This window comes from Herpailurus yagouaroundi, unplaced genomic scaffold, assembly GCF_014898765.1.
Source record: "Herpailurus yagouaroundi ecotype Mexico unplaced genomic scaffold, PumYag 322, whole genome shotgun sequence".
NCBI classification, from domain to species: Eukaryota; Metazoa; Chordata; class Mammalia; order Carnivora; family Felidae; genus Herpailurus; species Herpailurus yagouaroundi.
The window spans coordinates 1,112,935-1,136,089 of record NW_024412539.1 but is presented as its reverse complement, the minus strand read 5'-3'; the positions used below and the strand labels follow the sequence as shown (position 1 = coordinate 1,136,089).

The 23,155-nt window shown below is 41.2% G+C and overlaps 1 protein-coding gene across 3 annotated transcripts in view; it reads left to right on the top strand.

Moving 5' to 3' along the window:
* The first annotated feature begins 4,124 nt into the window (after positions 1-4,124).
* CHD1L (chromodomain helicase DNA binding protein 1 like) overlaps positions 4,125-23,155 on the top strand; it is a 60,826-nt gene continuing 41,795 nt past the window's right edge. The window contains exons 1-5 of one of the 3 annotated variants that reach the window (XM_040462527.1): positions 4,125-4,281; positions 16,723-16,835; positions 21,210-21,316; positions 21,866-21,980; positions 22,579-22,610. In XM_040462527.1, the coding sequence (XP_040318461.1) occupies positions 4,149-4,281; positions 16,723-16,835; positions 21,210-21,316; positions 21,866-21,980; positions 22,579-22,610 (500 nt within the window). In that variant the 5' untranslated portion in view covers positions 4,125-4,148. Of the gene's footprint in view, positions 4,282-4,451; positions 4,612-16,722; positions 16,836-21,209; positions 21,317-21,865; positions 21,981-22,578; positions 22,611-23,155 lie in introns of those variants that run through there. The other 2 variants (XM_040462525.1, XM_040462526.1) reach the window with 2 other exon arrangements.

The window sequence follows — 23,155 nt, the reverse complement described above, 5'->3', positions numbered from 1 at the left end:
ACAGAGACTTTTTTCCGCCTTGTTCACCCCTGTTACAGACACTGCAGATATGGCCAGTATAATCATTGTCTATTCTCATTTAGCAAAAATCCAACCTTGGTAAAATCCAGTTCTCTAACTATTCCCCACCTGCACTCAACACACACTGGTTGACCACACCATGCTGGCTGGTCTCAGGACCATCAGCCTTGCTGCTGCTTGGCAATGCTCCATATTTCTGCAGTCAATTCACTATCCCACTTCCCAGACAACTATTTCACACATTTTCCTCTTGAAACCTCCCAAATCTCCTTCCCCTTCTTTAAGCTTGTCTGATGACCTTGTTTCTTATTGCACTTAAATAACAGAAACAATCACAAGAGACCTTGCACATACTTTTCCCCACCAGACCTGTGTACTGTGCCTTTGTGTGTTCCGGCACACGAACTGTCTGTGCTCATCCAGGTCGGCGCCTCCACTGTGCGCTGGTTCCCACCTCCTCTCCCTCAAGGACATCACTCCTGCAAGATCAGTTTTTCTCTCTACTGGATCATTCCCATCAGTATTCGACATGTTTAATATCACCCATCTGAAAACAAAACAACCCTCCCCTGGGCCCCATATCTCCTTTCAGTTACTGCTCCTGTTTTTCTGGGAAAACCCTCTTACAGCAAAACTAGTTGAAAGAGATGTGTGACATTCTGTCTCCGTTTTCCTTCCTCCTCTTTTTGAAACACACTCCAAACAGGCTTTTGGCTTCATAATATATAGAAATCATTCCTGGCAGGGCATCTGGGTGGCTCAGTCAGTTGGGTGTCCTTCTTTGGCTCAGGTCATGATCTGACGGTTCATGAGTTTGGGCCCCGCGTCGGGCTCTGCACTGACAGTGAGGAGCCCGCCTGGGATTCTCTCTCTCTCCCTCTGTCTGCCCCTTCTGTACTCTCTCTCAAAATAAAAAAAATACAAAAACTTAAAAAAAAAAAATCATTCTTGGCAAGGTCATTGATGACCACCATCTTGCCCAATCCAGTGTTTCTTTCTCTATCCTATCTTTATCCCACCTCTCAGTTGCATTTGACACAGATAATCACTTCCTTTTTCTTGAAATTCCTCTTTATTTGACCTCAGGGATGCCATGCTTTTAGTTCTCCCATTATCTCACGGGCTGCTGCTTTCAGGCTCCTCTGCTGGTTCCTGCTCCTCTTCTCAACTTCTCAATATTAGTTATCCAAGGCTAAGTTTCTTTTATAATTCCAATCATCCTCTAAGAGGTCCCAACTATACCAAGGTTTAAGATCCATCTGAAGGGGCGCCTGGGTGGCTCAGTCGGTTGAGTGTCCGGCTTTGGCTCAGGTCATGATCTCACGGTCTGTGAGTTCGAGCTCCGCATCGGGCTCTGTGCTGACAGCTCAGAGCCTGGAGCCTGTTTCAGATTCTGTGTCTTCCTCTCTCTCTGCTCCTCCCCTGTTCGTGCTCGGTCTCTGTCTCTCAGAAATAAATAAATAAATAAATAAATAAATAAACAAACATTAAAAAAAAAAAAGATCCATCTGAAAATGATGACTTCTGTTTTAACACATTCAGTTCTATCCTCTCCTGTGAACTCCAGACTAATCTACCTGATTATTCAAAATCTCTACTTGGATATATCTCAGAGAAGTTCCATGCTACTGTGTCCAAAAATGAATTCTTTTTTTTTAAATCGAAGTATAGTTGACATTAAAAAATGAATTCTTCTTGTTGCTCAAACCTCCTCACTCTGTCTTACCCCCTCCATAAGTGGAAACTCCATTCTACCATTTGCTCAGGCCAAATTCCTGAAATCATCCTTTATTCCTGGACTTTTCTCAGATGCTCAATCTGTGTACCTTATGGACTCTACCTTTTCAATATACCTAGTATCTGACCATTACTCACCACTCCATTGCCACCACGCTGGTCCAACAGTTATTATCTCTTGTCTCGCAATGGTCTCCTAACTGGTCTCCCTACTTCCGCTCTGCCCCCTTCTATAGACCCCCTTTCATAGACCATCTAGAGTAAAACTTTTATAGGTGTCATCTTACTAGCTGACGTGGAGTTTCTCAGCTACCTTTCTTCGCTGTATTTTAGATGTCAGACTCAATCTACCAACAGAAATTTTAGCTGATAGCTAGGACCCTATTGCTGGTACTATGCTAAAACAAATGTATTTTAAGTTAAGAATAATAAATCTCTTTTGTTTGAGTGGCAGGTGGTTGATATTGCTGCTTTAGTGGATAAGTCTCCCCACAGAACCTGGAGCAGAGGAAAAAAGTCAAACATAGAGATTAGAATGTGAAAATCACTCATAAGCAACCACAAGGGGGCAGAAGCCCCTCCAGAGAAGCCAGGAAAGGATACAAATCTAAGTATGGTTTTGAGAAAACATCAAGTAGGAAATCAGTGTAGCCCCATTATGTGACTCTCTTTCATCTTAACATTGATAACTACCTGATTTTTATTTGCTTATTGTCTGTCTCTTCCTTTTAAAATATACACTTAATTTAAAATATAAGTTTAAAATGTTTTACTTAAATGTTCTGCAGGTGAGATTAGTGGCCTCTATCTCCAGTGCCAAGAGTGCTTGACACATGGTAGGTGCTCAATCGGTATTAGAGAATGACTCCACACAAAAGTTGCTACACATAACCGTGCTTTGGGTTTTTATGAATAAATCAACCCGAAGTCATCTCTTTTGTGGCTCAGAACTAATTTCTCCCTTTTATTTTAAGAGTGGGTGATATGGGGGAGGGAGCGCAACTTTGATCTGAGTTTACAGAAGATAGAAGCACCAAGGTTAACCTAAATGGGACTAATTTGGGGCTAATGGTAGCCTAATGACATTACCCAGAGAATAATGTGGTTCCTATTTAAGATTTTCTCATCTAAAGTGGGAACAATTCTAGTGCCTATTTATAGGGTTACTGAAAGGGTTAAATGAGAAACTAAATACTTGTAAAACCTTGAGGGCAGCACCTCTAACTGCATCATTAACTGCAGTTATTTGGTTATTATACTTTTGTATCAAGGGTACACTTTTTTTTTTTAAACACAGATGAAGACTTAGTTTTATTTTTTTAATGTTTATTTATTTTTGGGAGAGACAGCATGCTAGTGGGTTAGGGTCAGAGAGAGAGGGAGACACAGAATCCGAAGGAGGCTTCAGGCTCTGAGCTGTCAGCACAGAGCCCGAGGAGGGGTTCGAACTCATGAACTGTGAGATCATGACCTGAGCCGAAGTCGGAAGCTCAACCGACTGCGCCACCCAGGCGCCCTTAGGGGGTACACGTTTAATTATAAATTACGACATCACAAATCCACTCAAAGCTGATGTTGTCATGGTGACCCCTAATCTAACACGTTGCTTCAATTTGCTTCCCATAATTCACTTGAGAAATGGTAATGGTAATGACAATTTTCATGATTTTAATTTCCTACAGAGTTTCCTAACTTTGATCGACAGCCAACATGGAAGATTAAAAGGATTTCAGGGCTCAAACTAATTTATCCCTGGTGCAAACTGAAATGAGCACATTATCCTTTACATTCTTGCTGTGAGTCGCTGGAGGGCGAGGACCATGTAGTATTGAATTCTGTAATCCCAGAGCCCAGCAGTTATGCATGTACCTGGCACAGAGTCAATGTTGGTAATAAAAGAATGGTGAGGGGCGCCTGGGTGGCTCAGTCGGTTAAGCGTCCGACTTCAGCTCAGGTCACGATCTCGCGGTCCATGAGTTCGAGCCTCACGTGGGGCTCTGGGCTGATGGCTCAGAGCCTGGAGCCTGCTTCTGATTCTGTGTCTCCCTCTCTCTCTGCCCCTCCCCCGTTCATGCTCTGTCTCTCTCTGTATCAAAAAAAAAAAAAAAGAAAAAAGAAAGAAAAGAATGGTGAGCACTGTCTGAGCTTCCCACCAGTCAAGAGCATGCAGAGCACAACCGGAACAGGCAGAACTGAGCCTGAAGGTTAACTCCGAGCACTGCTCTGGCCACAACTCAGCGCAGGACGCGCCCTCTGGCGGCCGCTGCCCGCCGGGGTGGGGTGGTGAGCGTCGGAAAGGATGCGCGCGCGCCGTAGGGCGGAGCCTCTCTGGGCTGGATTGAGCGTGCGGGCGCGGGGCGCGGGGCGCGGGGCGGACCCTCTTGGGCGGGATGGAGCGTGCAGCAGCGGGGACGTGCAGTGGCCGTATGCCCGGGTTCCTACTGGCCCTTCAGACCCGGAGCCGAGCTGAGGCGGCGCGGGCTCGGGTGCAGGAGCAGGACCTAAGGCAGTGGGGCCTGACAGGTCAGTGGCGCCGGGCCGACTTCCTCCGGGGCTTGCCATCTCGTTGGGACTCGCCTCTGCCGGGCCGGGGACTCCGCGCCCGAGTGGACCTGCGGCTCCGCGGGTGGGCGGTCCTGTGGGTTCTTTACCTGCTTCCCTTCCCGCCTGAAGTGGGCTGGGCACAGAGGAACCCGGCCTGGGGCCAGGCGGCCATTGCCCCCGCCTGCGCAGCCGAGGGTCGGCGGGCGGGCTCGCGATGAATGGGATTCGGTGCGGGGAAGTGAGGCCTGCCTGCCGCCCTGAGGCACTGGCCCCGGGGAGGAGGAACTCGATGAGACCCCTGCCCCGAAGGTAAGACCTTTCTTTCTGAAGAAGCCGAGGCCGTCCTGGCGCACCAAGCATGTGGGTTTAAAGTTTCTGTTCTGGTGGGTTTGGAGGCCTGTCCTGATGAATTTCATTAGTTGCTCCTGTAAAACTACCAGAATTGGTTTCCTTGCTACAGCTTTCTTTTTCGTTTACAGTGTCCCTGCAGTTCTTTGATAATTCTCCGTTGGCCAGTTCTCCCCCAATGCTCTGTTTTAAAATATGCAGCTCAACAAAGTTTAGCTCTTTACCTCAATAATTGTATTTTATTGATACTAATCCTTCCCTAGAATCTTTGAAGCTCGAAACTTGTCTACAGACAGCGAGGGTGGCGCCATCTCCTGTGGATGGAAAGACCCAGTCCCTAATTTTCCAGCCTGGCTACGCTTGACTCAACACCTAACCTCTCCAGTCCTCATTTTTAAAAATTATAAAATGGGGAACACAGTGCCTGCTTTTTAACTGTATTATAGAAACTTGGATTAATAATAACAGTGGTGTAGTCGTTCAATCATTTATTGAGTGCTACTGAGAGCCACATACTGTGAAGTGTTAGGTACAGAGATGAGCAGAACAAATACAAGGGCCCTCCCCTTCTAGAGTTTCTACACTGGGGACTGTGAGTGCTTCCAAAAGTACAAAAGAGTATTTATTGAACTCTTATTATGTACTAAATGCCAAGGAAGTGTGAGGTTTTGTTCGTTCTCCGAGTGAAACAGAACATGGCAGTTCAATGTGCAGCTTAGAAGAGAGGTGGGTAGAAGATGAATGGGTAGGATACAGACAGGAAAGAGAAAAGACCCCTCCTTTCCTGAGTCTCTAAGAATGTGTATCTCTGTCTATAAGGAGTATGTATCCAACCTAAGTAGGAATTTATGGACTGGTGTTAACATGGGTATTCTGACTGAAATTTACATGTTTGTGTATGTCTATTTCCATGTTTTTTTAAGGTAGGATGCTTTGATAACATTTGTGGGAGAAAGCTAGATTAAGTATGCACATTGATACTGAAGAAATGTCTACATGGATGTGTACTATTTTAGTAAAAACGAGAAGATAAGTGGTTGCACCTTTGCTTAGATGAGTTGGTGAATGAGGAAGGAAATAGGTGGAAACTTAGTGGTGGCAATGGATAAATTGGTAGTGGAGGGGAAGAAAATGATAGAAAACAGGTATAGTCACAAGAATAATCATTAAATATTTTAACTTGAAATTCCCATTTTCTTTTTTTTTAAAGTGTGTATGTGTGTGTGTTTAAAGTTGATTTATTTTGAGAGAAAGCACAGACATGAACGAGGGCTGGACAGAGAATCCCAAGCAGGCTGTGCCGCTGTCACCACAGGGTCTTGATCCCACCATCGGTGAGATCCCGTGAGATACCGTGAGATCGTCACCTGAGCTGAGATCAAGAGTTGGACACCTAACCCGCTGAGCCATCCAGGCGCCCCTTAAAACTCCTATTTCTATTTACTAGAATTTTTATTCTACGAAATGATTTTTTGTGAGTTGGTTAAAAATCCTTAGTGATTTTTTCTTCTGATTACAGAAGTAGTACATATTCTCTATAAAACATTTAGAGTAATATTCTTTGCATAAAGAAAAAAAATTAATTGCCATAGCCTCATTACTGTTGATATGTTACCGATTTTCCTGCCAGTCCCTTGATCTGTGTATGTATGTATTTTTTCTCCTTTTCTGAGTCAGGGTGTGGAGCAAGGGAGAGGAGCAAAAATGGGGTTTCATGTGCATGTTTTTTGGAAACAACTTTATTATCATTTAGTGTTTTTAGTCATTTGTCTTCTTCAGTATCATATTTAGTGGGTACAGATCTTCCAATGAATGGATGGATATACCATAGTTTAGCCAGATAATATGTAGGTATTTAGGTTCTTACTTTTTTTTGCTGTTATAAATACTAACAAATGTCTTTGTAACCAAGTATTTATTATGCTCCAACATTTTTAATTCTTCTGAGGCAGCATTTCTAGGCCAAAGAGTATGCAAAATTATTGCTCATTTTCCCACATTCTTACCAACACTGATATTTTCTGATTTGAGAAGTTAAAAATGGTGTTTTGTTGTTTAATGTTTGTTTCCTAATATTGATGGATACTTGGATATTTGTCTTCTTTTTGTTCCTTGTCTGTTTATGCTCCTTGCCCATTTTTTAACTGTCTTTTGCTTTGTTGGATCTTTCTTGCATTAATATTAAATATTTGCCATATGTATTGGAAATATGTTTTCTAGCTTGTTATTTGTCTTTTGATTTTGAAGTGTGTGTGTGTGTATATGTGTGTGTGTTTCATTGGTGAAGTTTACAAATTCTTTGTAGTCAAATCTTTCGGCCTTTTTCTAAATGATTTTTGTCTTTAGTGTTTTGCTTAGACGGGGCTTTACTACTATGAATTTATCGTTGTTGGCTTAATATTTTTATTCTAGTACAGTTGTGATTTCTTTATATTTAAATTTTTATTTCCCCAGAAATTTATTAGGAAGGAACTTGACTATCTTTTTTTTTTTCCTTGAAATACAGAATTAATCACCCACTTTTTGAAAACTGATGAAACAAATATTTTGTTCAGCAGCATTCTTCCCAGTGAGACATTTTTAGTTTATCTTCTTCCCCTGAATAGTGTGACAGATGTATCCCATACATTTCAGTGAATTTTGGAAACCTGAAATACATTGGATCATGAATGTTAGGACAACTTTGTTTTTGGAATATGCAGACCTATTCTTGCTTTTTTCCCCCTGCTTTTCCACTACAGACACACCTGAGAGATATTGCAGGTTCATTTGGTTCCAGACCACTGCAATAAAGTGAATATTGCAATAAAACCAGTCAAGTGAATTTTTTTGTTTCCTAGTGCATATACATGTTATGTTTATACTACACTGTAGTCTATTAAGTGTGTAATGACATGTAAAAAAAAAAATCCCCAAATGTACATACCTTAATTAAAAAATACTTTATTGCTGAAAAATGCTAACCATCATCTAAGCTTTCAAGTAAGTTGTAATCACTGATCACCTCACCATAACCAATACAATAATAACAAGAAAGTTTGAAATATTGTCAAATTACCAAAATGTGACACAGAGACACAAAGTGAGCAAATCCTGTTGGAACAATGGTGCTTATAGACTTGCTTGACTCAGGGTTGCCACAGACCTTTAATTTATAAAAAATAAACAAACCAACTATAGCATCTGTGAAGGGCAGTAAAGTGAAGCACAATAAAACAAGGTATGCCTCCTGAGAGGTGGGAAGAGAATTCAAACAACTCTGTGATGGATATAGCTGATGGGCATTTCTTCAATCCGAAGCCTGCCTTACCACGTCCTGGAGGCTATAAAGCAAAAGACTACATTTCTCAGACTTTGTAGTTCTATTGTGCATGATGACTGTGGAGAGATTTGGAAAGAGGATAAGGAGAGAAGCCACGGCCTGGGAGGGATTTGGGTTTTCAACATTTCTCTTGGAGCCTCGTCCTAACTTTAGGATAGATTGTGGCCGAGGTGGGTAGGGTCCTGGAGCTGACAGTTGGAGTAATGGTCTTGTGAGATAATGAAAAATACATTTTTGTCTCTGCCCCCTGATTCCCAGAAGAGGGCTCCTGAAACTCTTGGGTGATAGGATTATCTTTTTTTCTAATGAAGTGACTCTTGACTCTGTATAGGTTTCTGGATGGCTCTTGGGTGGGGACTGGTCACAAGAAAGGCCAAGCCATAATTAGAAGCTTGGAATTGCCAGCTCCATCCCCCATTCTCTTGGGAAGGGAAAACGGCTGAAAATGAAGTTAATGATTGATGATGCATGCATGATGAAGCTTCCATTAAAAATCCCAAAAGTACAGGCTGGGAGCGGATAAAATAGAATTGTTTTTTTAATTTCTCCGATAGTTTGTTATAAGTGTATAGAAATGCAACAGATTTCTGTGTGTTGGTTTTGTATCCTACAACCGTACTGAATTAATTTATTTTAATAGTTTTTTGGTGGCATCTTTAGGGTTTTCCGTCTAGAATATCATGTTATCTGCAAATAGTGACACTTCTACTTCTTCCTTTCTGATTTGGATGCCTTTTTTTTCTTGCCTAATTATTGTGGCTAGGGCTTCCAATACTGTGTTGAATAAAAGTGACAAGAGTCACTTTGTCTTGTTCCTGATCTTAGAGGAAAAGCTTTTAGCTTTTCACCATTGAATATGTTTGCTGTGGGCTTGTCATATATGGCCTTTCTTATGTTGAGGTATATTCCCTCTATACCCACTTTGTGTAGGGTTTTTATCATAATTGGGTGTTGATTTTTGCCAAATGTTTTTCTGCCTCTAGGAGATGATCCTTCATTTATCCTTCATTTTTTTTAACGTTTATTTATTTTTTTATCCTTCATTTTTTTAAATGTTTATTTATTTTGAGAGAGCGAGAGAGAGAGAGCGAGCAATCATGAGCAGGGGAGGGGCAGAGAGAGAGAGGGAGACAGAATCTGAAGCAGGCTTCAGGCTCTGAGCTGTCAGCACAGAGCCTGAGGCGGGGCTCGAACTCACGAGCCGTGAGATCATGACTTGAACCAAAGTCAGATGCTCAACTGACTGAGCCACCCAGGCACCCCTATCCTTCATTTTCTTAATGTGGTGTATCAAATTGATTAATTTGTGGGTGTTTATCCTTTTATCCCTGGAATAAATCCCACTTGATCATGGTGTATGATCCTTTTAATACATTGTTGAATTCAGTTTTCTAATACTTTGTTGAGGTTTTTGCAGCTATGCTCGTCAGGGACATTGACCTATAATTTTCTTGTGGTGTGCTTGTCTGGTTTTGGTATCAGGGTAATATTGAACTGGTAAAAACAGTTTGAGAGTGTTACCCCCTTTTCTTTTTTTTGGAGACTTTGAAAAGAATTGGTATTAATTCTTCTTTGAAAGTTTAGTAAAATTTACCAGTGAAGCCATTTGGTCCTGGACTTTTTTTTGGGAGGGACAGATTTTTGATTACTGATTCAGTCTCCTCATTAGTAATTGCTTACTCGTCTATTCAGATTTTCTGTTTCTTCATGATTCATTCTTGGAGGGTCATTTCTAAAAATGTTGATTTCTTTTAGTTTGTCCAGTTTATTGGTGTATAATTGTTGACAGTAGTCTCTTATGCTCATTTGTGTTTCTGGGGAATCAGTTGTAATGCCTCCTCTTTTCATTTCTGATTGTATTTATTTGAATCCCTTTTTTCCCTTGGTGGGTCTAGCTTAAGGGTTGCCAATATTGTTTATCTCTTCAGAGAACCAGCTCTTAGTTTCATTGATCTGTTTCTATTGTCTTTTTAGTCTGTATTTCATTTATTTCTGCTCTGATCTTTGTTACTTCCTTCCTTCTACTAACTTGAGCTTCATTTGTTCCTGTTTTTCTTGTTCCTTGAGGTGAGACGTTAGGTTATGTGAGATTTTTCTTGTTTCTTGAATTAGACATTTATCTCTATGAACTTCCCTCTTAGAACCACTCTTGCTGAATCTCATAAGTTTTTATATGTTGTATTTTTACATTTTCATCTGTCTAAAGGTGTTTCTTCACTTTGCTTTTGATTTTTTTTCATTGACTCGTTATTCAGTAGCATGTTGTTTAATCACATTTGTGAATTTTCCAATTTTCTTCTTGTAATTGATTTCTAGTTTCATACCATTGTCATCAGAAAAGATGATATGGGGCGCCTGGGTGGCTCAGTTGGGTAAGCGTCCGACTTCAGCTCAGGTCATGATCTCACAGTCCGTGAGTTCGAGCCCCGCGTCGGGCTCTGTGCTGACAGTTCAGAGCCTGGAGCCTGTTTCGGATTCTGTGTCTCCCTCTCTCTCTGACCCTCCCCCATTCATGCTCTGTCTCTCTCTCTCTCTCTCTCTCTCTCTCTCTCAAAAATAAACGTTACCCAAAAAAATCCACTTTAAAAAAAAGAAAAGATGATATGACTTCAATCTTAATTTGAGACTTGTATTGTGGCCTAACATTTGATTTATAATGGAGAATGTTCCATGTGCACTTGAGAAGACTGTGCATTCTGTTGCTTTTGGATGGACTGTTCTATATACATCTGTTAAGTCCATCTGATATAATGTGTCATCTAAAGCTTACTAATTTTTTGTCTGGATGACCTAACCATTAATGTAAATAGGGTTATTAGAATCTCTTACTGATACTGTATTAGTCTTTTTTTTTTTAATTTTTTTTTTTTAACGTTTATTTATTTTTTTGGGACAGAGAGAGACAGAGCATGAACGGGGGAGGGGCAGAGACAGAGGGAGACACAGAATCAGAAACAGGCTCCAGGCTCTGAGCCATCAGCCCAGAGCCCGACGCGGGGCTCGAACTCACAGACCGCGAGATCGTGACCTGGCTGAAGTCGGACGCTTAACCGACTGCGCCACCCAGGCGCCCCTGTATTACTGTCTTTTACTGTTATTGTATTTCTAACTACTATTACATTCTCCTTTTAGGCCTGTTAACATTTACTTTATATATGTAGGTATTCCTATTATGGGTACATAAATATTTACAAATGGCCTATCCTCTTGTTGGATTGACCCCTTTATCATTAGGTAATACCCTTCTCTGTCTATTATTACAGATTTTGTTTCAAAGTCTATTTTGTCTGATATAAGTATAGCTGCCCTCAATTTCTTTTGATTTCCATTTGCATGGAATATCTTTTTCCATCCCTTTACTTTCAGTTTGTTTATATCCTTCGGTCTGATGTGAGTCTCTTGTAGGCAGAATATAGATTGGTCTTGTTTTTTAAATCCATTTAGCCACTCTGTCTTTTGAGTGGAGAATTTAGTCTTTTAACATCTAAAGTGATTATTGGGGCTCCAGGGTGGCTCAGTTGGTTAAGTGTCCTGACTTTGGCTCAGGTCGTGATCTCATGGTTTGTGGGTCTGAGCCCCACATCAGGCTCTGTGCTGACAATGGGGAGCCTGCTCTGGCTCCTCTGTCTCCCTGTCTCTCTGCCTCTCCTCTACGTGTGCACATGTGCACTCTCTCTCAAAAATAAACGTTAAAAAATGTTTATTAATTATTGATAGGTATGTGCTTATCTCAATTTTGTTAATTGTCTTCTGGTGGTTTTGTAGTTCCTTTGTTCCCTCCTCTCTCTTGTTCTTCCTTTGTGGTTTGATGACTTTCTGTAGCAGTATGCTTGGGTTCCTTTTTTATTATCTGCTGTGTATCTATTACAGGTTTTTGTTTTGTGGTTACCATGAGGCTTACATATAACAATATATATTTATAACTGTGTTTTAAGCTGATAACAACTTAATTTTGAACTCATTGTAAAACTCTACATATTTACTCTTCCTGCACCAGTGTGTTTTATGCTTTTCATGTCACATTTTACAACTTTTTATCTTTTGGGTAACTTAATTGTAGTTACATTTATTTTTACTATTTTTGTCTTTTAACCTTCCTACTATTGTCATAAGTGATTAATCCTCTCCCTTTAGCATATATTTACCTTTACCAGTGAGATTTATACTTTTACATGTTTTCTTGTTACTAATTAGTGCCTTTCTTTTCAACCCAAAGAAGGCCCTTTAACATTTCTTGTAAGGCTGGTTTAGAGGTGATGAACTCCTTTGGCTTTGGTTGCCTGGAAAATTCTGTTTTTCTTCAATTCTGAGTGATAACCTTGCTGGGTAGAGTACTCTTGTTTGGAAATTTTTTTTCTTTCAGCACTTTGAATATATTGTGCTACTCCCTTCTGGCCTGCAAAGTTTCTACTGATAAATCTGCTGATTGTCTTATGAGAGTTCCTGCATACATACCAAATTTTTTTCTCTTGCTGTCTTTAATATTTTCTTTTTGTCTTTAGCTCTTGACATTTTAATTATAACGTATTTGTTGTGGGTCTCTTTGGATTCATATTATTTGGAACAATTTGGACTTCCATATTGGAAGTTTGTTTTGGATGTTTGTTTGTTTGTTTTTTTCCTTCCCTAGGTTAGGGAAGTTTCTGGCCATTATCCCTTCAAATGAGTTTTCTCCCTCCTTTTCTCTTCTCCTTCGGGGACTTCTATCATGTGAATGTTAGTGTGCTTTATGTTGTCCCAGAGGTCCCTTTAAGCTATCTTCATTTTTAAAACATTTTTTGTGCTATTCTGTTTGGGTCAGTTCCTCTATTCTGTCTTTAGGTTCACAGATCTTTTCTTTGCTTCATCTAGTCTGCCGTTGAACTCTGTTGTTGGGTTTGTTTTGTTTTCTGTGTTGTTTTTTTTTTTTTCTTTCAGTTATTGTGTTCTTCAGCTCTCTGAGTTTTGTTTGGAACTCATATTTTCTGTTTCTTTGTTGAAGTTCTCATGTAGTTCATCCACTCTTCTGAATTTGATGAGTGCCTTTATGCCTTTGAACTCTTTGTCAGGTAAATTACTTAACTCAATTTCCTTGAAATTTTTCCCCAAGGTTTATCTGTTTTTTGGTTGGAACATATTCATCCTCATTGTGCTTTTGACTCTCACTCCGTATTGGTTTCTTTTTTTGTTGTTTATTTACTTTTTAGAGAGAGAGAGCACGAGAGCACGCAAGTGTACCCACACAAGCGGGAGAGGGGCTTAGAGAGGGAGACACAGAATCCAAAGCAGCCCCAGGCTCAGAGCTGTCAGCACAGAGCCTGATGTGGTGCTCGAATTCACGAACCATGAGATCATGACCTGAGCCGATCGGATGCTTAACCCACTGAGCCACCCAGGAACCCAGGTTTCTATGTGTATGATGAAACAAACACCTCTCCCGGTCTTGAAGGGTTGGTTTTGTGTAGGTGATAACGTAGGTGATAAAACTGACTTTCAGCCCTGTTAAGCTCTTGGTTATCTCTTAGATCTTTGTGATTACCCAAGCAGCCTATTTTATTTTTAATAGTTCCCATTAGTGGAGGGTGTGCCGAGACCAGTCAGTTTCCCAAAGGTGAGGATCTTAAGCATTTAGATTCAGGCTGATCGGAAGCCAGGCCCTTACAGCTTTTAAAGGATGCAAATAAATATATATAGTCACATGGGACTGCAAGCAAAAGCCTCACTGCCTCTAAAGCCAGGCAATTGTAAGGTGACCCCTTAAAAAGTTGGTCAGTAGTGACAAAATTGGGGTTCCAGACATGTGTATAAGCACCTTTCTGGGAGACACGGGCAAGCTGTGAGAGTGAGGCAGAGTGAGAGTGCAAAGCTGGCACCCTCTGGCCTACGTTCCCTGAGAACACCTCCGTAGCCTCTAGATCGTGAGAAAGCTGAAGCTTGCCTTAAGGCTGACGTTCCCGGACAGGTGTTTCAGTCTGGAGTCTGTTTGGTTCTCTGGGGGTGGCAGCATGCCGAGAACCATCTCTCTGGTTGTTACAGACCTGTGGGACCCAGGAACGCAGGCCCCCCTAGCCACCAGAGCCAGGCAGTCACGGGTATCAATCACAAAAACCAGGGCACCAGATGTAACAAGCGGGCACCAGACATGGAAGAGCTCCCCTGCAGAGATTCTGGCACTCTGGAGTGTGACAGAGGGACAGTGTGAAGATGGTGCCCTCCCTCCAAGGTCTCAGGAAAGGCTTATAATTAGCTCTTAGATGTGTGTTTAATTAGAAGCTAATAAGCCTCATTTATAGAAAGATTGAGCTCTTGGGTCTCTTGGCTCTTGCTGTGCCCTGGGGGTGGTAGCTGTTTAAGAACTCTTTCTTCATTTGTTAACGTCCTGTAAAGCCATGACTATAAGCCCTGCTGGTCACCAGAGCTAGGCAGTGTAGAGGTGTGCCCTGGCAGCAGCTGCAAAACTCAGGGCTCACCAGGGAAGGGTGTAATCTCCTTTCTGGAAGATACTGGTGAATTGGAATGAGGCTGAGGGAAAGTGCAAAGATGGCGTCCACCATCTTCCATTCCCGGAGAGTACCTCCGTAGGCCCCTGTGCGTGTACCAAACCAGAAGTTTGCCATTCAGGCCAAAGCTCATGGACAAGCAAATAGGCCTCTTTCTCAGAAAGACTGGGGGTGTGTTTTGTCTGCTATCTGTTCAGTGCCCTGGGTGTGGTAGTCTGCCAAGAACAGAATTTCCCAATTGCTACTGTCTCATGGGACCCAGCAACACAAGCCCTCCTCACCTCCAGAGGCAGCAATCAAGGAGCATCCCCTGGGTAGCATTTATAGAAACCAGGGCACCAGAGGTTAAAAACTAGGGCATCAAGTGTTTGTAGAAGCTCCCATCTGGGAGATACCGGTGTTCTGGAGCACACAGAGGGATAGTGTGAAGATGACACCCACTGAAGAAAGAAAAAAAGGGGGGGTGGGAGGGGAAGAGGAAAAAGGGAAATGAAAAGAGAAAAAGAGATGGCATAGCAAGGCAGAGAGAGCGCAAGAAGATGGCGCCACCGGCTTCCACCCCTGGAGAGTGCCCAGCAGGCCCCAGCCCCCACACCAGTGCTTTACAGTTTGGAAGGGAGTCTTTTTCACATAAAGTCCGCACTTGCAGAGGGTTGCTTCTGTGTAGGTGAGTCTGTGTGTGGGTCCTTTTAGAGTTGTTCCTCAGTTTACTACAACCCTATGGATTTTTGTGGATGCCAGCCCCATTGGTTTTCAAAGCTACATGTTTTGGGTGCTTGTCTCTCAGGTGCTGGTATTGAGAGTTGGGTGCCCACTGTGGGCACCCCTTGGCCCTCTCCCGATTGTGGGTCCTGTCTTGGGGTGGGGTTTATGGTGAGATTGTGTCTCAGTTTTTCCTGCCCTCTGCAGTGTGGTTTCCCTCTCTTGCCCAAGGTGGAGAGGTCACTGCCAGTTTTTAAGTTTTTTTTAGAGGAAATGGTTCCATATATGGCTGTAGATTTGGTGTATCCATGGGAGGAAGTGAGTTCAGGATCTTCCTACGTTGCTGTATTTTTAAAACTTTTATTTTATTTTATTTTATTTTATTTTATTTTATTTTATTTTATTTTATCTTATTTTATTTTATCTTGTCTCTAATTTTGTTTATTTTTAATTTGAGTATAGTTGACATGCAATGTTACGTTAGTTTCAGGTGTACGACATAGCAATTCAGCATCTATATGTTATGCTATGCTCACCACAAATGTAGCCACTGTCTGTTACCACTTAATGCTATTAAAATATCATTGACTGTATTCCTATATTGTCTACAGCTGGAAGCCTGTATCTCCCACTCCCCTTCACCCATTTTGCCCATCCCTTCACCACCACCCCCACATTGCCATCTTGAACTGGAACCTCAGTTATCTGAATTTGCTAGCCTACAAATGGGGATAATACCTAGTGCATGACATCGTGGTAGATATTAAATGAGACAGTTTATGTAAAGTGTTCACTGCTCTTCCTGGTATTTAGGAAGTGCTTAATAAAAATAGCTTGTTCATTTTTTTTAATGTTCTACAATTATTATATACCATCTACTTTATTTTTAGAGGTTATTAGTTCAAACCAGAAAGTTATGTTCTTGTTAATAGTATGTTTGGGGTCTTCCCTTTCCCCTAGATATGGTTATTGTCTGAAATTGGATTTTTTTTTTCTTAAAGGAGAGAGAAATGTGGCTCCATGTGCATTTCAGATATCTTCTGCTGTCCTTGTGCACTGTTAAACATTCTGTATGCAACATCATTTCAGTTCTTAAGTGCTCCTCCTCTGTTGAAACAAAATTTAATCCTGTCCTGTCTTGAGTTTTCCCTTTAGCACAGATAGCAAATTTAAATGGTTGCAATTAAGCAGACAGACACATGTACCCTCCATGTGTTGTTGTTTGTAGTTATGTTGCATTAGTAATGCCTCTTTCCTAGAATGGACACTGGCATGAGAGCTAGGCACCATACAGGCCAGCTCCCAGGTTGACTTCCTCATCTGTCAAGTGCATCCCGTGACAGTGACAGGCTGTTTAGGTCTTCAAATGTAACAGTGACTGAGTCTGCTCAAAAAGCCATTTGGGGGGGAAAAAAGTCATTTGGAAGTCAGCAAATGTTTATATTTCTATGACTTCTGAGCAAAGGATATAGCTATGGTGTTGTTTAGTTGAAGTCTTTAGGAGATAGCTTAGCTTGTGTGTGTGCTGAAATGTCTGCTCTTCAGACTTGCTGTATTTTTTATTTCTAGGGATTCATCTACGTTCTTATCAACTGGAGGGGGTCAACTGGCTAGCCCAGTGCTTCCATTGTCAGAATGGCTGCATCCTGGGAGATGAGATGGGCCTGGGTAAGACCTGCCAGGTATGTTACTGTGAGTGACCAGTGTTCATCTCCACTAAGATACCTCCTCACATCATTATTGGTAGCTGGTAGCTGCTAGCTACCAGTAAGTGTTTTTATATTAGGAGGTGAAATGCCTGAACCTTTGTTAAGAGATCATGTCCTTGGTATTGACTTTTCTAGTTACGAGGATGGTTTTGAACTGTCACTATGCTTATCTAAACTTGACATTGGATTGCAATTAATGGGCAAGGTTTTTCTCTATGTAAATCAAATATACCTGTCCCAGGGATCAAATTGACTCTGCCCTCCTTTGTAGTAAATACTTCTGTCTAGTTAATGGGATTACTTCTGACATTTCTCTCTTTTCCTTAACGGGTGGTAGAGCTACTTCTCATTTCTGTGCCATGCTAGGGAAGTTCAGAGGAAGTATCCTGTCTTCCAGAATGCCTGGGCTATCTAGTGGTAGGACCTAGTTTAGAGACCTGGAGAACGAGATGTGGCCTCCTTGCGCATTGATAAGCAGACGGTGTGTTGAGATGAATTATTCTGGTAGGGTGATCACCAGCACAGCCCTGTGTTGACAGATGTCAGTGGTAGGGTTGGATTGATTGAAAGTTCAGATACGGACATCCCTTCGGTTAGTCACACAAGGTTTACTCATCTATAGAATACCAAAGAAAGTCAGTGCGTCAGGATATACAGCAGAGGCCACTTGATCAGAAACTATGGAAGTGTAAGTTTCCCCATACCAAAAAGGTTTTTGCCAGTAAACACACAGAATGAGTGAAGGTCTCATTGTCCTTTTAGAAGCTCAACTGGCCCCTGCAAGCCTGACCCTCCATACATAAACAGTCCAGTTGGAGCAGTTCGGCACATAGCCCTGCGCATTGTGTGTGACTGTGTGTGGGAGACTACTTTATCTAAGCCAAGTGTAGCTCATTGATCTTGGCGCTCTTCAGAATACAAAATGACCTGTGAGTATGGTACCCTCAAGGACGTCATTTGTCACTCTCAGGTTTCTCAGGCAAATAAATTGGGTTCTAGTGCATTCCTGAACTGAGAGCTGTAGAACTAGAACAAAGGTAAGTTTTCTGGATGTCTCTGGGAGCCAGTCTTCTGAAGAGACACTTGGGTCATGGGGCGTCTGGGTGGGATAGTCAGGCGGCAGACTTTGGCTCAGGTCATGATCTCATGGTCTGTGGGTTCAAGCCCCGCGTTGGGCTCTGTGCTGGCATCTCAGCCTGGAGCCTGCTTCTGATTCTGTGTCTCCCTCTCTCTCTGCCCCTTCCCTGCTTGCTCTCTGTCTCTCTCTCTCTCTCTCTCAAATAATAAACATTAAAAAAAAAATAAAAAAAAAAAAGAGAGACACTTGGATCATGTACAGAGCCCCCCACCTGCAGTCTCCTTTGCTTCCCGCACTGAACCCCCTGACTTCATTCAGAGCCAGCAAATTCCACTTGTCCTTTGCCTTTCTCCAGAGTGTTCATATAGCTCTACTTGAAGTGCCCTAAAAACATTCTATCATCTTGCTAAAATTTTGTTTAGAATTTTCACATTTGTGTTCATGAAGGATATTTGTCTCTAGTTTCCTTTTCTTATGACGTCTTTGGTTTTAGCGTTGTGGTAAAAAAGATGGGCTCATAGAATGAACTGAGAAATATTCTGTCCTCTTGAGTTTTCTAAAAGAATTTGTGTAGAATTGGTATTGTTTCTTCTTTAAATGTTTGGTAGAATTCACTAATGAATCCAAATTTTGTAGATATATCTGGTTTATGGTAACAAAAGATAAGTTTTCTCTCAATAGTAACCTCCGTGAAAGCTGAACAGAATGATTTTCTTCTAGTAAGTACTTAATTTGGTGATTGCTCTGGCACAGTCTGGGCTGCGAAGCAATGGATAGTTAAAAAAGGAAATGATTTCCATTGTAAAATTAATGTTATCTCAGTTAAAAAGTAATTGCCACCCTCTAACCACAACACTCTAACCATAACCGTGCGCAGCAAGGTATCTGAAATGGCTGACATTATAGTGAGCATATCATTTGTTTGCTTGTTTGTTTTAAGTAGGCTCCACGCTGGTCATGGAGCCCAGTGCAGGGCCTGAAGTCATGACCCTGAGATCAAGACCTGAGCTGAGATCAAGAGTCTGACACTTAACTGACTGAGCCACCCAGCAGCCCCTATAGTTTGTATTTTATTAATCTAACATTGTCATTGTAGTTACCCATTTGATTATATTCTTCACAGTCATTTTCTGCTGGCTACATAATACTTCATCAAGAGAATTCATAATTTACTTAAATATTCTGCAGATGAGGAATGACCAGTTCCCCTCCTTTTGTGCTACTTAAATTAACCTTACTGTGAACATCCTTGGGCATATAACCTTTTCAGGATTTTGGATTGTATCTTTAGGATAGATTTTCACAGAAATGGTTCAGCATTTGGGAATGGGCTCCTTAAACATTTTGCTTTATAAAAGCAAAAATGTATTTTCTCTGTATATCACAGCAGACATTTATTTATTTATTTATTTATTTATTTATTTATTTATTATTTTTTTAAATAAAATTTTTTTTAAATTTTATTATTTATTTATTTATTTATTTATTTATTTTTAAATTTTTTTTCCCAACGTTTATTTATTTTTAGGACAGAGAGAGACAGAGCATGAACGGGGGAGGGGCAGAGAGAGAGGGAGACACAGAATCGGAAACAGGCTCCAGGCTCTGAGCCATCAGCCCAGGGCCTGACGCGGGGCTCGAACTCCCGGACCGCGAGATCGTGACCTGGCTGAAGTCGGACGCTTAACCGACTGCGCCACCCAGGCGCCCCTATTTTTTATATTTTAAAATTTACATCCAAATTAGTTAGCATATAGTGCAACAATGATTTCAGGAGTGGATTCCTTAGTGCCCCTTACCCATTCAACCCATCCCCTCTCCCACAAACCCTCCAGTAACCCTCAGTTTGTTCTCCATATTCATGAATCTCTTATGTTTTGTCCCCCCTCCGTTTTTATACTATTTTTGCTTCCCTTCCCTTATGTTCATCTGTTTTGTATCTTAAAGTCCTCATATGAGTGAAGTCATATGATTTTTGTCTTTCTCTGACTAATTTCACTTAGCATAATACCCTCCACACAGTTGCAAATGGCAAGATTTCATTCTTTTTGATTGCCAAGTAATACTCAATTGTATATATATACCACATCTTCTTTATCCATTCATCCATCGATGGACATTTGGGCTCTTTCCATACTTTGGCTATTGTTAGTGCTGCTGTGTCCCTTCGAAACAGCACACCTGTATCCCATGGATTAATGCCTAGTAGTGCAATTGCTGGGTTGTAGGGTAGTTCTATTTTTAGTTTTTTGAGGAACCTCCATACCGTTTTCCAGAGTGGCTGCACCAGCTTGCATTCCCATAAAAGTTTTTTAAAAAATATTTATTTATTTTTGAGAGAGAGCGAGAGAGACCGAGTGCAAGTTGGGGAGGGCCAGAGAGAGAGGGAGACACAGAATTTGAAGCAGGCTCCAGGCTTTGAGCTGTCAGCACAGAGCCCAACCCAGGGCTCAAACCCATGAACCTTGAGATCATGACCTGAGCCGAAGTTGGATGCTTAACCGACTAAGCCACCCAGGTGCCCCTATAGTAACCTTTTAAAGAAACTTTTAAAGGCTGTGTGTACAGCCTTATCCTAAAATGTGCCTATTTGGCTTTACAAAGATTTTTGTTTTTTAGGCCTACTTAAGCTTATGAATTATTTATTGTTTGTTTTCCTCAGTAGAACATATGTTCCAAGAGAGCTAGGAGTTTTGTCTGTTTGGTTCAGTGTTATATTCTAGAACTTAAAACAGTGCTAGCAAATAGAAGGTGCTCTATAAATGCACATGGAAGGACGGCAAACATTAGGGAAAGGAGGGAGGGAGTTAGGAAGGAAGGCATCCTCCCTCAGGAGAGTGTGGCAAGCAGCGGAGGCCACCTCGTGGTAGGCCATCTTTAGTCACATCTTGGAAGTCCTTGCCTTAGGTTTTTGGAGTGTTCTTGATCTTGTGCATTATTTGTATTTTTTCATTTATTTCTGTTTGTCTTTCCTGATTTTTTCCCTTTGCATTGCAGGGTTAATTACATAAATACTGAGCTTCATTGCTTGTTAACTATTGATGTAATTGAGTACCATGAATTTCTTTGGCAATTATATTTACGCTTAAAGGATTTCACTCTAGGATTGGATGACTCTCCCATTGTGTGGAAGATTGTACATTATTGTTTTATACACCAAGTCTTCTGTAAGAGTTTGTGTTCCCTACAAGGTTGTGGGAACTTTGTGGTTGTTTCTCACGGAAAAGTAATAAATGTTATAAAAATTGCCTTCTTTTTGTGTATTCCAGACTATTGCTCTCTTCATTTACTTGGCAGGAAGATTAAATGATGAAGGACCATTTCTGATTCTTTGCCCCTTGTCTGTTTTGAGCAACTGGACAGAAGAGATGGAGAGGTACAGAGTAGATGTAGCTGAAATTTTGTTTTTTTACATTGAGTATGATTTTTTTTTTTTCTGGTGATAGTGAAATGTGATAAAGCAACATATTGTCCTAAGCAGTGATTTTATTTCTTCCAGAATACTCTGACCTGAGCAATAAAGGTAGAGACAGAATCTGATGGGGGGAGGATTAAGTGGGTGTTATTGTTACTCAGTAACAACACAGAACGGTACTCAGTAAATTTTGCTGAACTAGAGGAGAAACTATCTTTTTCACAGTGACATAGGAAGTAACCAACATGGAAAAAAATAGTTTTCTCTTTAGAATTAGCACAAGGCCCTTGTAGATGTTCATCTGATCCTTCCGTCTGTTCACACAGAAACTTACCTATAGGTTTACCTGTTACCATAGATGAGATTTCAGAGTTCAGGACTCTTTCTGGTTGCAGGACATCTTGAAGTCTGCATGTCAGTAATCCTTCCATGAAATGTAATTTTCTAGATATGCACACCCTTCCCTTTGGCTGTACATTGGTGTTCATCTACCTCTTTTCTTGGATCCAGATTTGCTCCAGGGCTTTCCTGTGTAACATATGCAGGTGACAAGGAGGAGAGAGCCCACCTACAGCAAGACCTGAAACAAGAGTCACGTTTTCATGTGCTGCTAACTACCTATGAGGTTTGAATTTATTTCTATCAAGAACTCTTAACTGTGGGACCGTAGAGGTTGGAGAATCTACTGGAATTAATTTTTTTGGAGAGCATGCATTTTTCTGGGAGAGAAGTCTACTTTCATTAGATTGTCAGAGAGGGATTGTGACCAAAGGAAGTGAAGGACTACTGTGTTCCAAATTCGCTGAATGTCTCTTCTTTCCTGGTGCGGCAAGAGCAAAGGTGCCCCGGTGAAGGGGGTGGCATTTGAGCTGCCTGTTGGCCAGTGAATAGGAGGAAGGAGGAGGCAGGCAGGGGAGAGGGTTTTGTGGGCTGAGGGGTTGCCTGTTACTGCAGGATGAGAGTAGAGGGTACTCAGTTCCAGTCTCATTTGAAGTTTTTAGTCTTAAAGTGAAGGCAAGACCTTCCACTTACTCCTGCCTAGGTTTTGTTTTTCTTCAAGATAGTGCTACTTAGAAGTTATGCTCACAACTTTTTTTTACTTAGTGAATGATTAAGACTTAACTCTCCTAAAGTATAAGATTTAGCTAACAAGAAACTAGTTTATTAATATCAGTTGTATTAATACTAGCCTTTATAATGTGTCTTTTTCCTTAATTTTTCAGATTTGCTTGAAAGATTCATCATTTCTAAAATCGTGAGTATGTTGCGGTACTTCAGAAACTGTTGAATATATCATGAGAGTCACGTCTTTCCTTTACGTTTTAGTACTTTATCTTTCATGTCATATCTGGCACACTTCCTGGTATGTCTTCCATGAGTGTTACTTACAGATTGGTGTGGCATAGAGTAGTCCTGCAGTCTAGCCCTTACTCATTAGCTGTGTGTCCCTGGGTTACTTAACCTTAGTGAACCTCAGCTTCTTTGTTGGTAAAAGGAGGATAATCTCTACTTTGGATGGCTGTTGTGAGGATTAAATAAGGTGTCTGTGATGGGTGGTTAATAAATACTAGATTCTTTGCAGATTGCACAGATACCTTTTAGGACTGCTCTTTAGAGATTTTACTGCAATATAGGAGGTGAATTATTTGAGCCTTTTCCTGGAAGTATCTTAAAGTAGCAGTCAGTGCTATGAAATTAACTTTTTAGGAAGGGAGTTTTAAATATACTTTTAATTAGTTCGCTTTTAGGCTTTCACATCAGCTCATGATGCATAGGAAGCTTAGATTTAATTCTTCCATA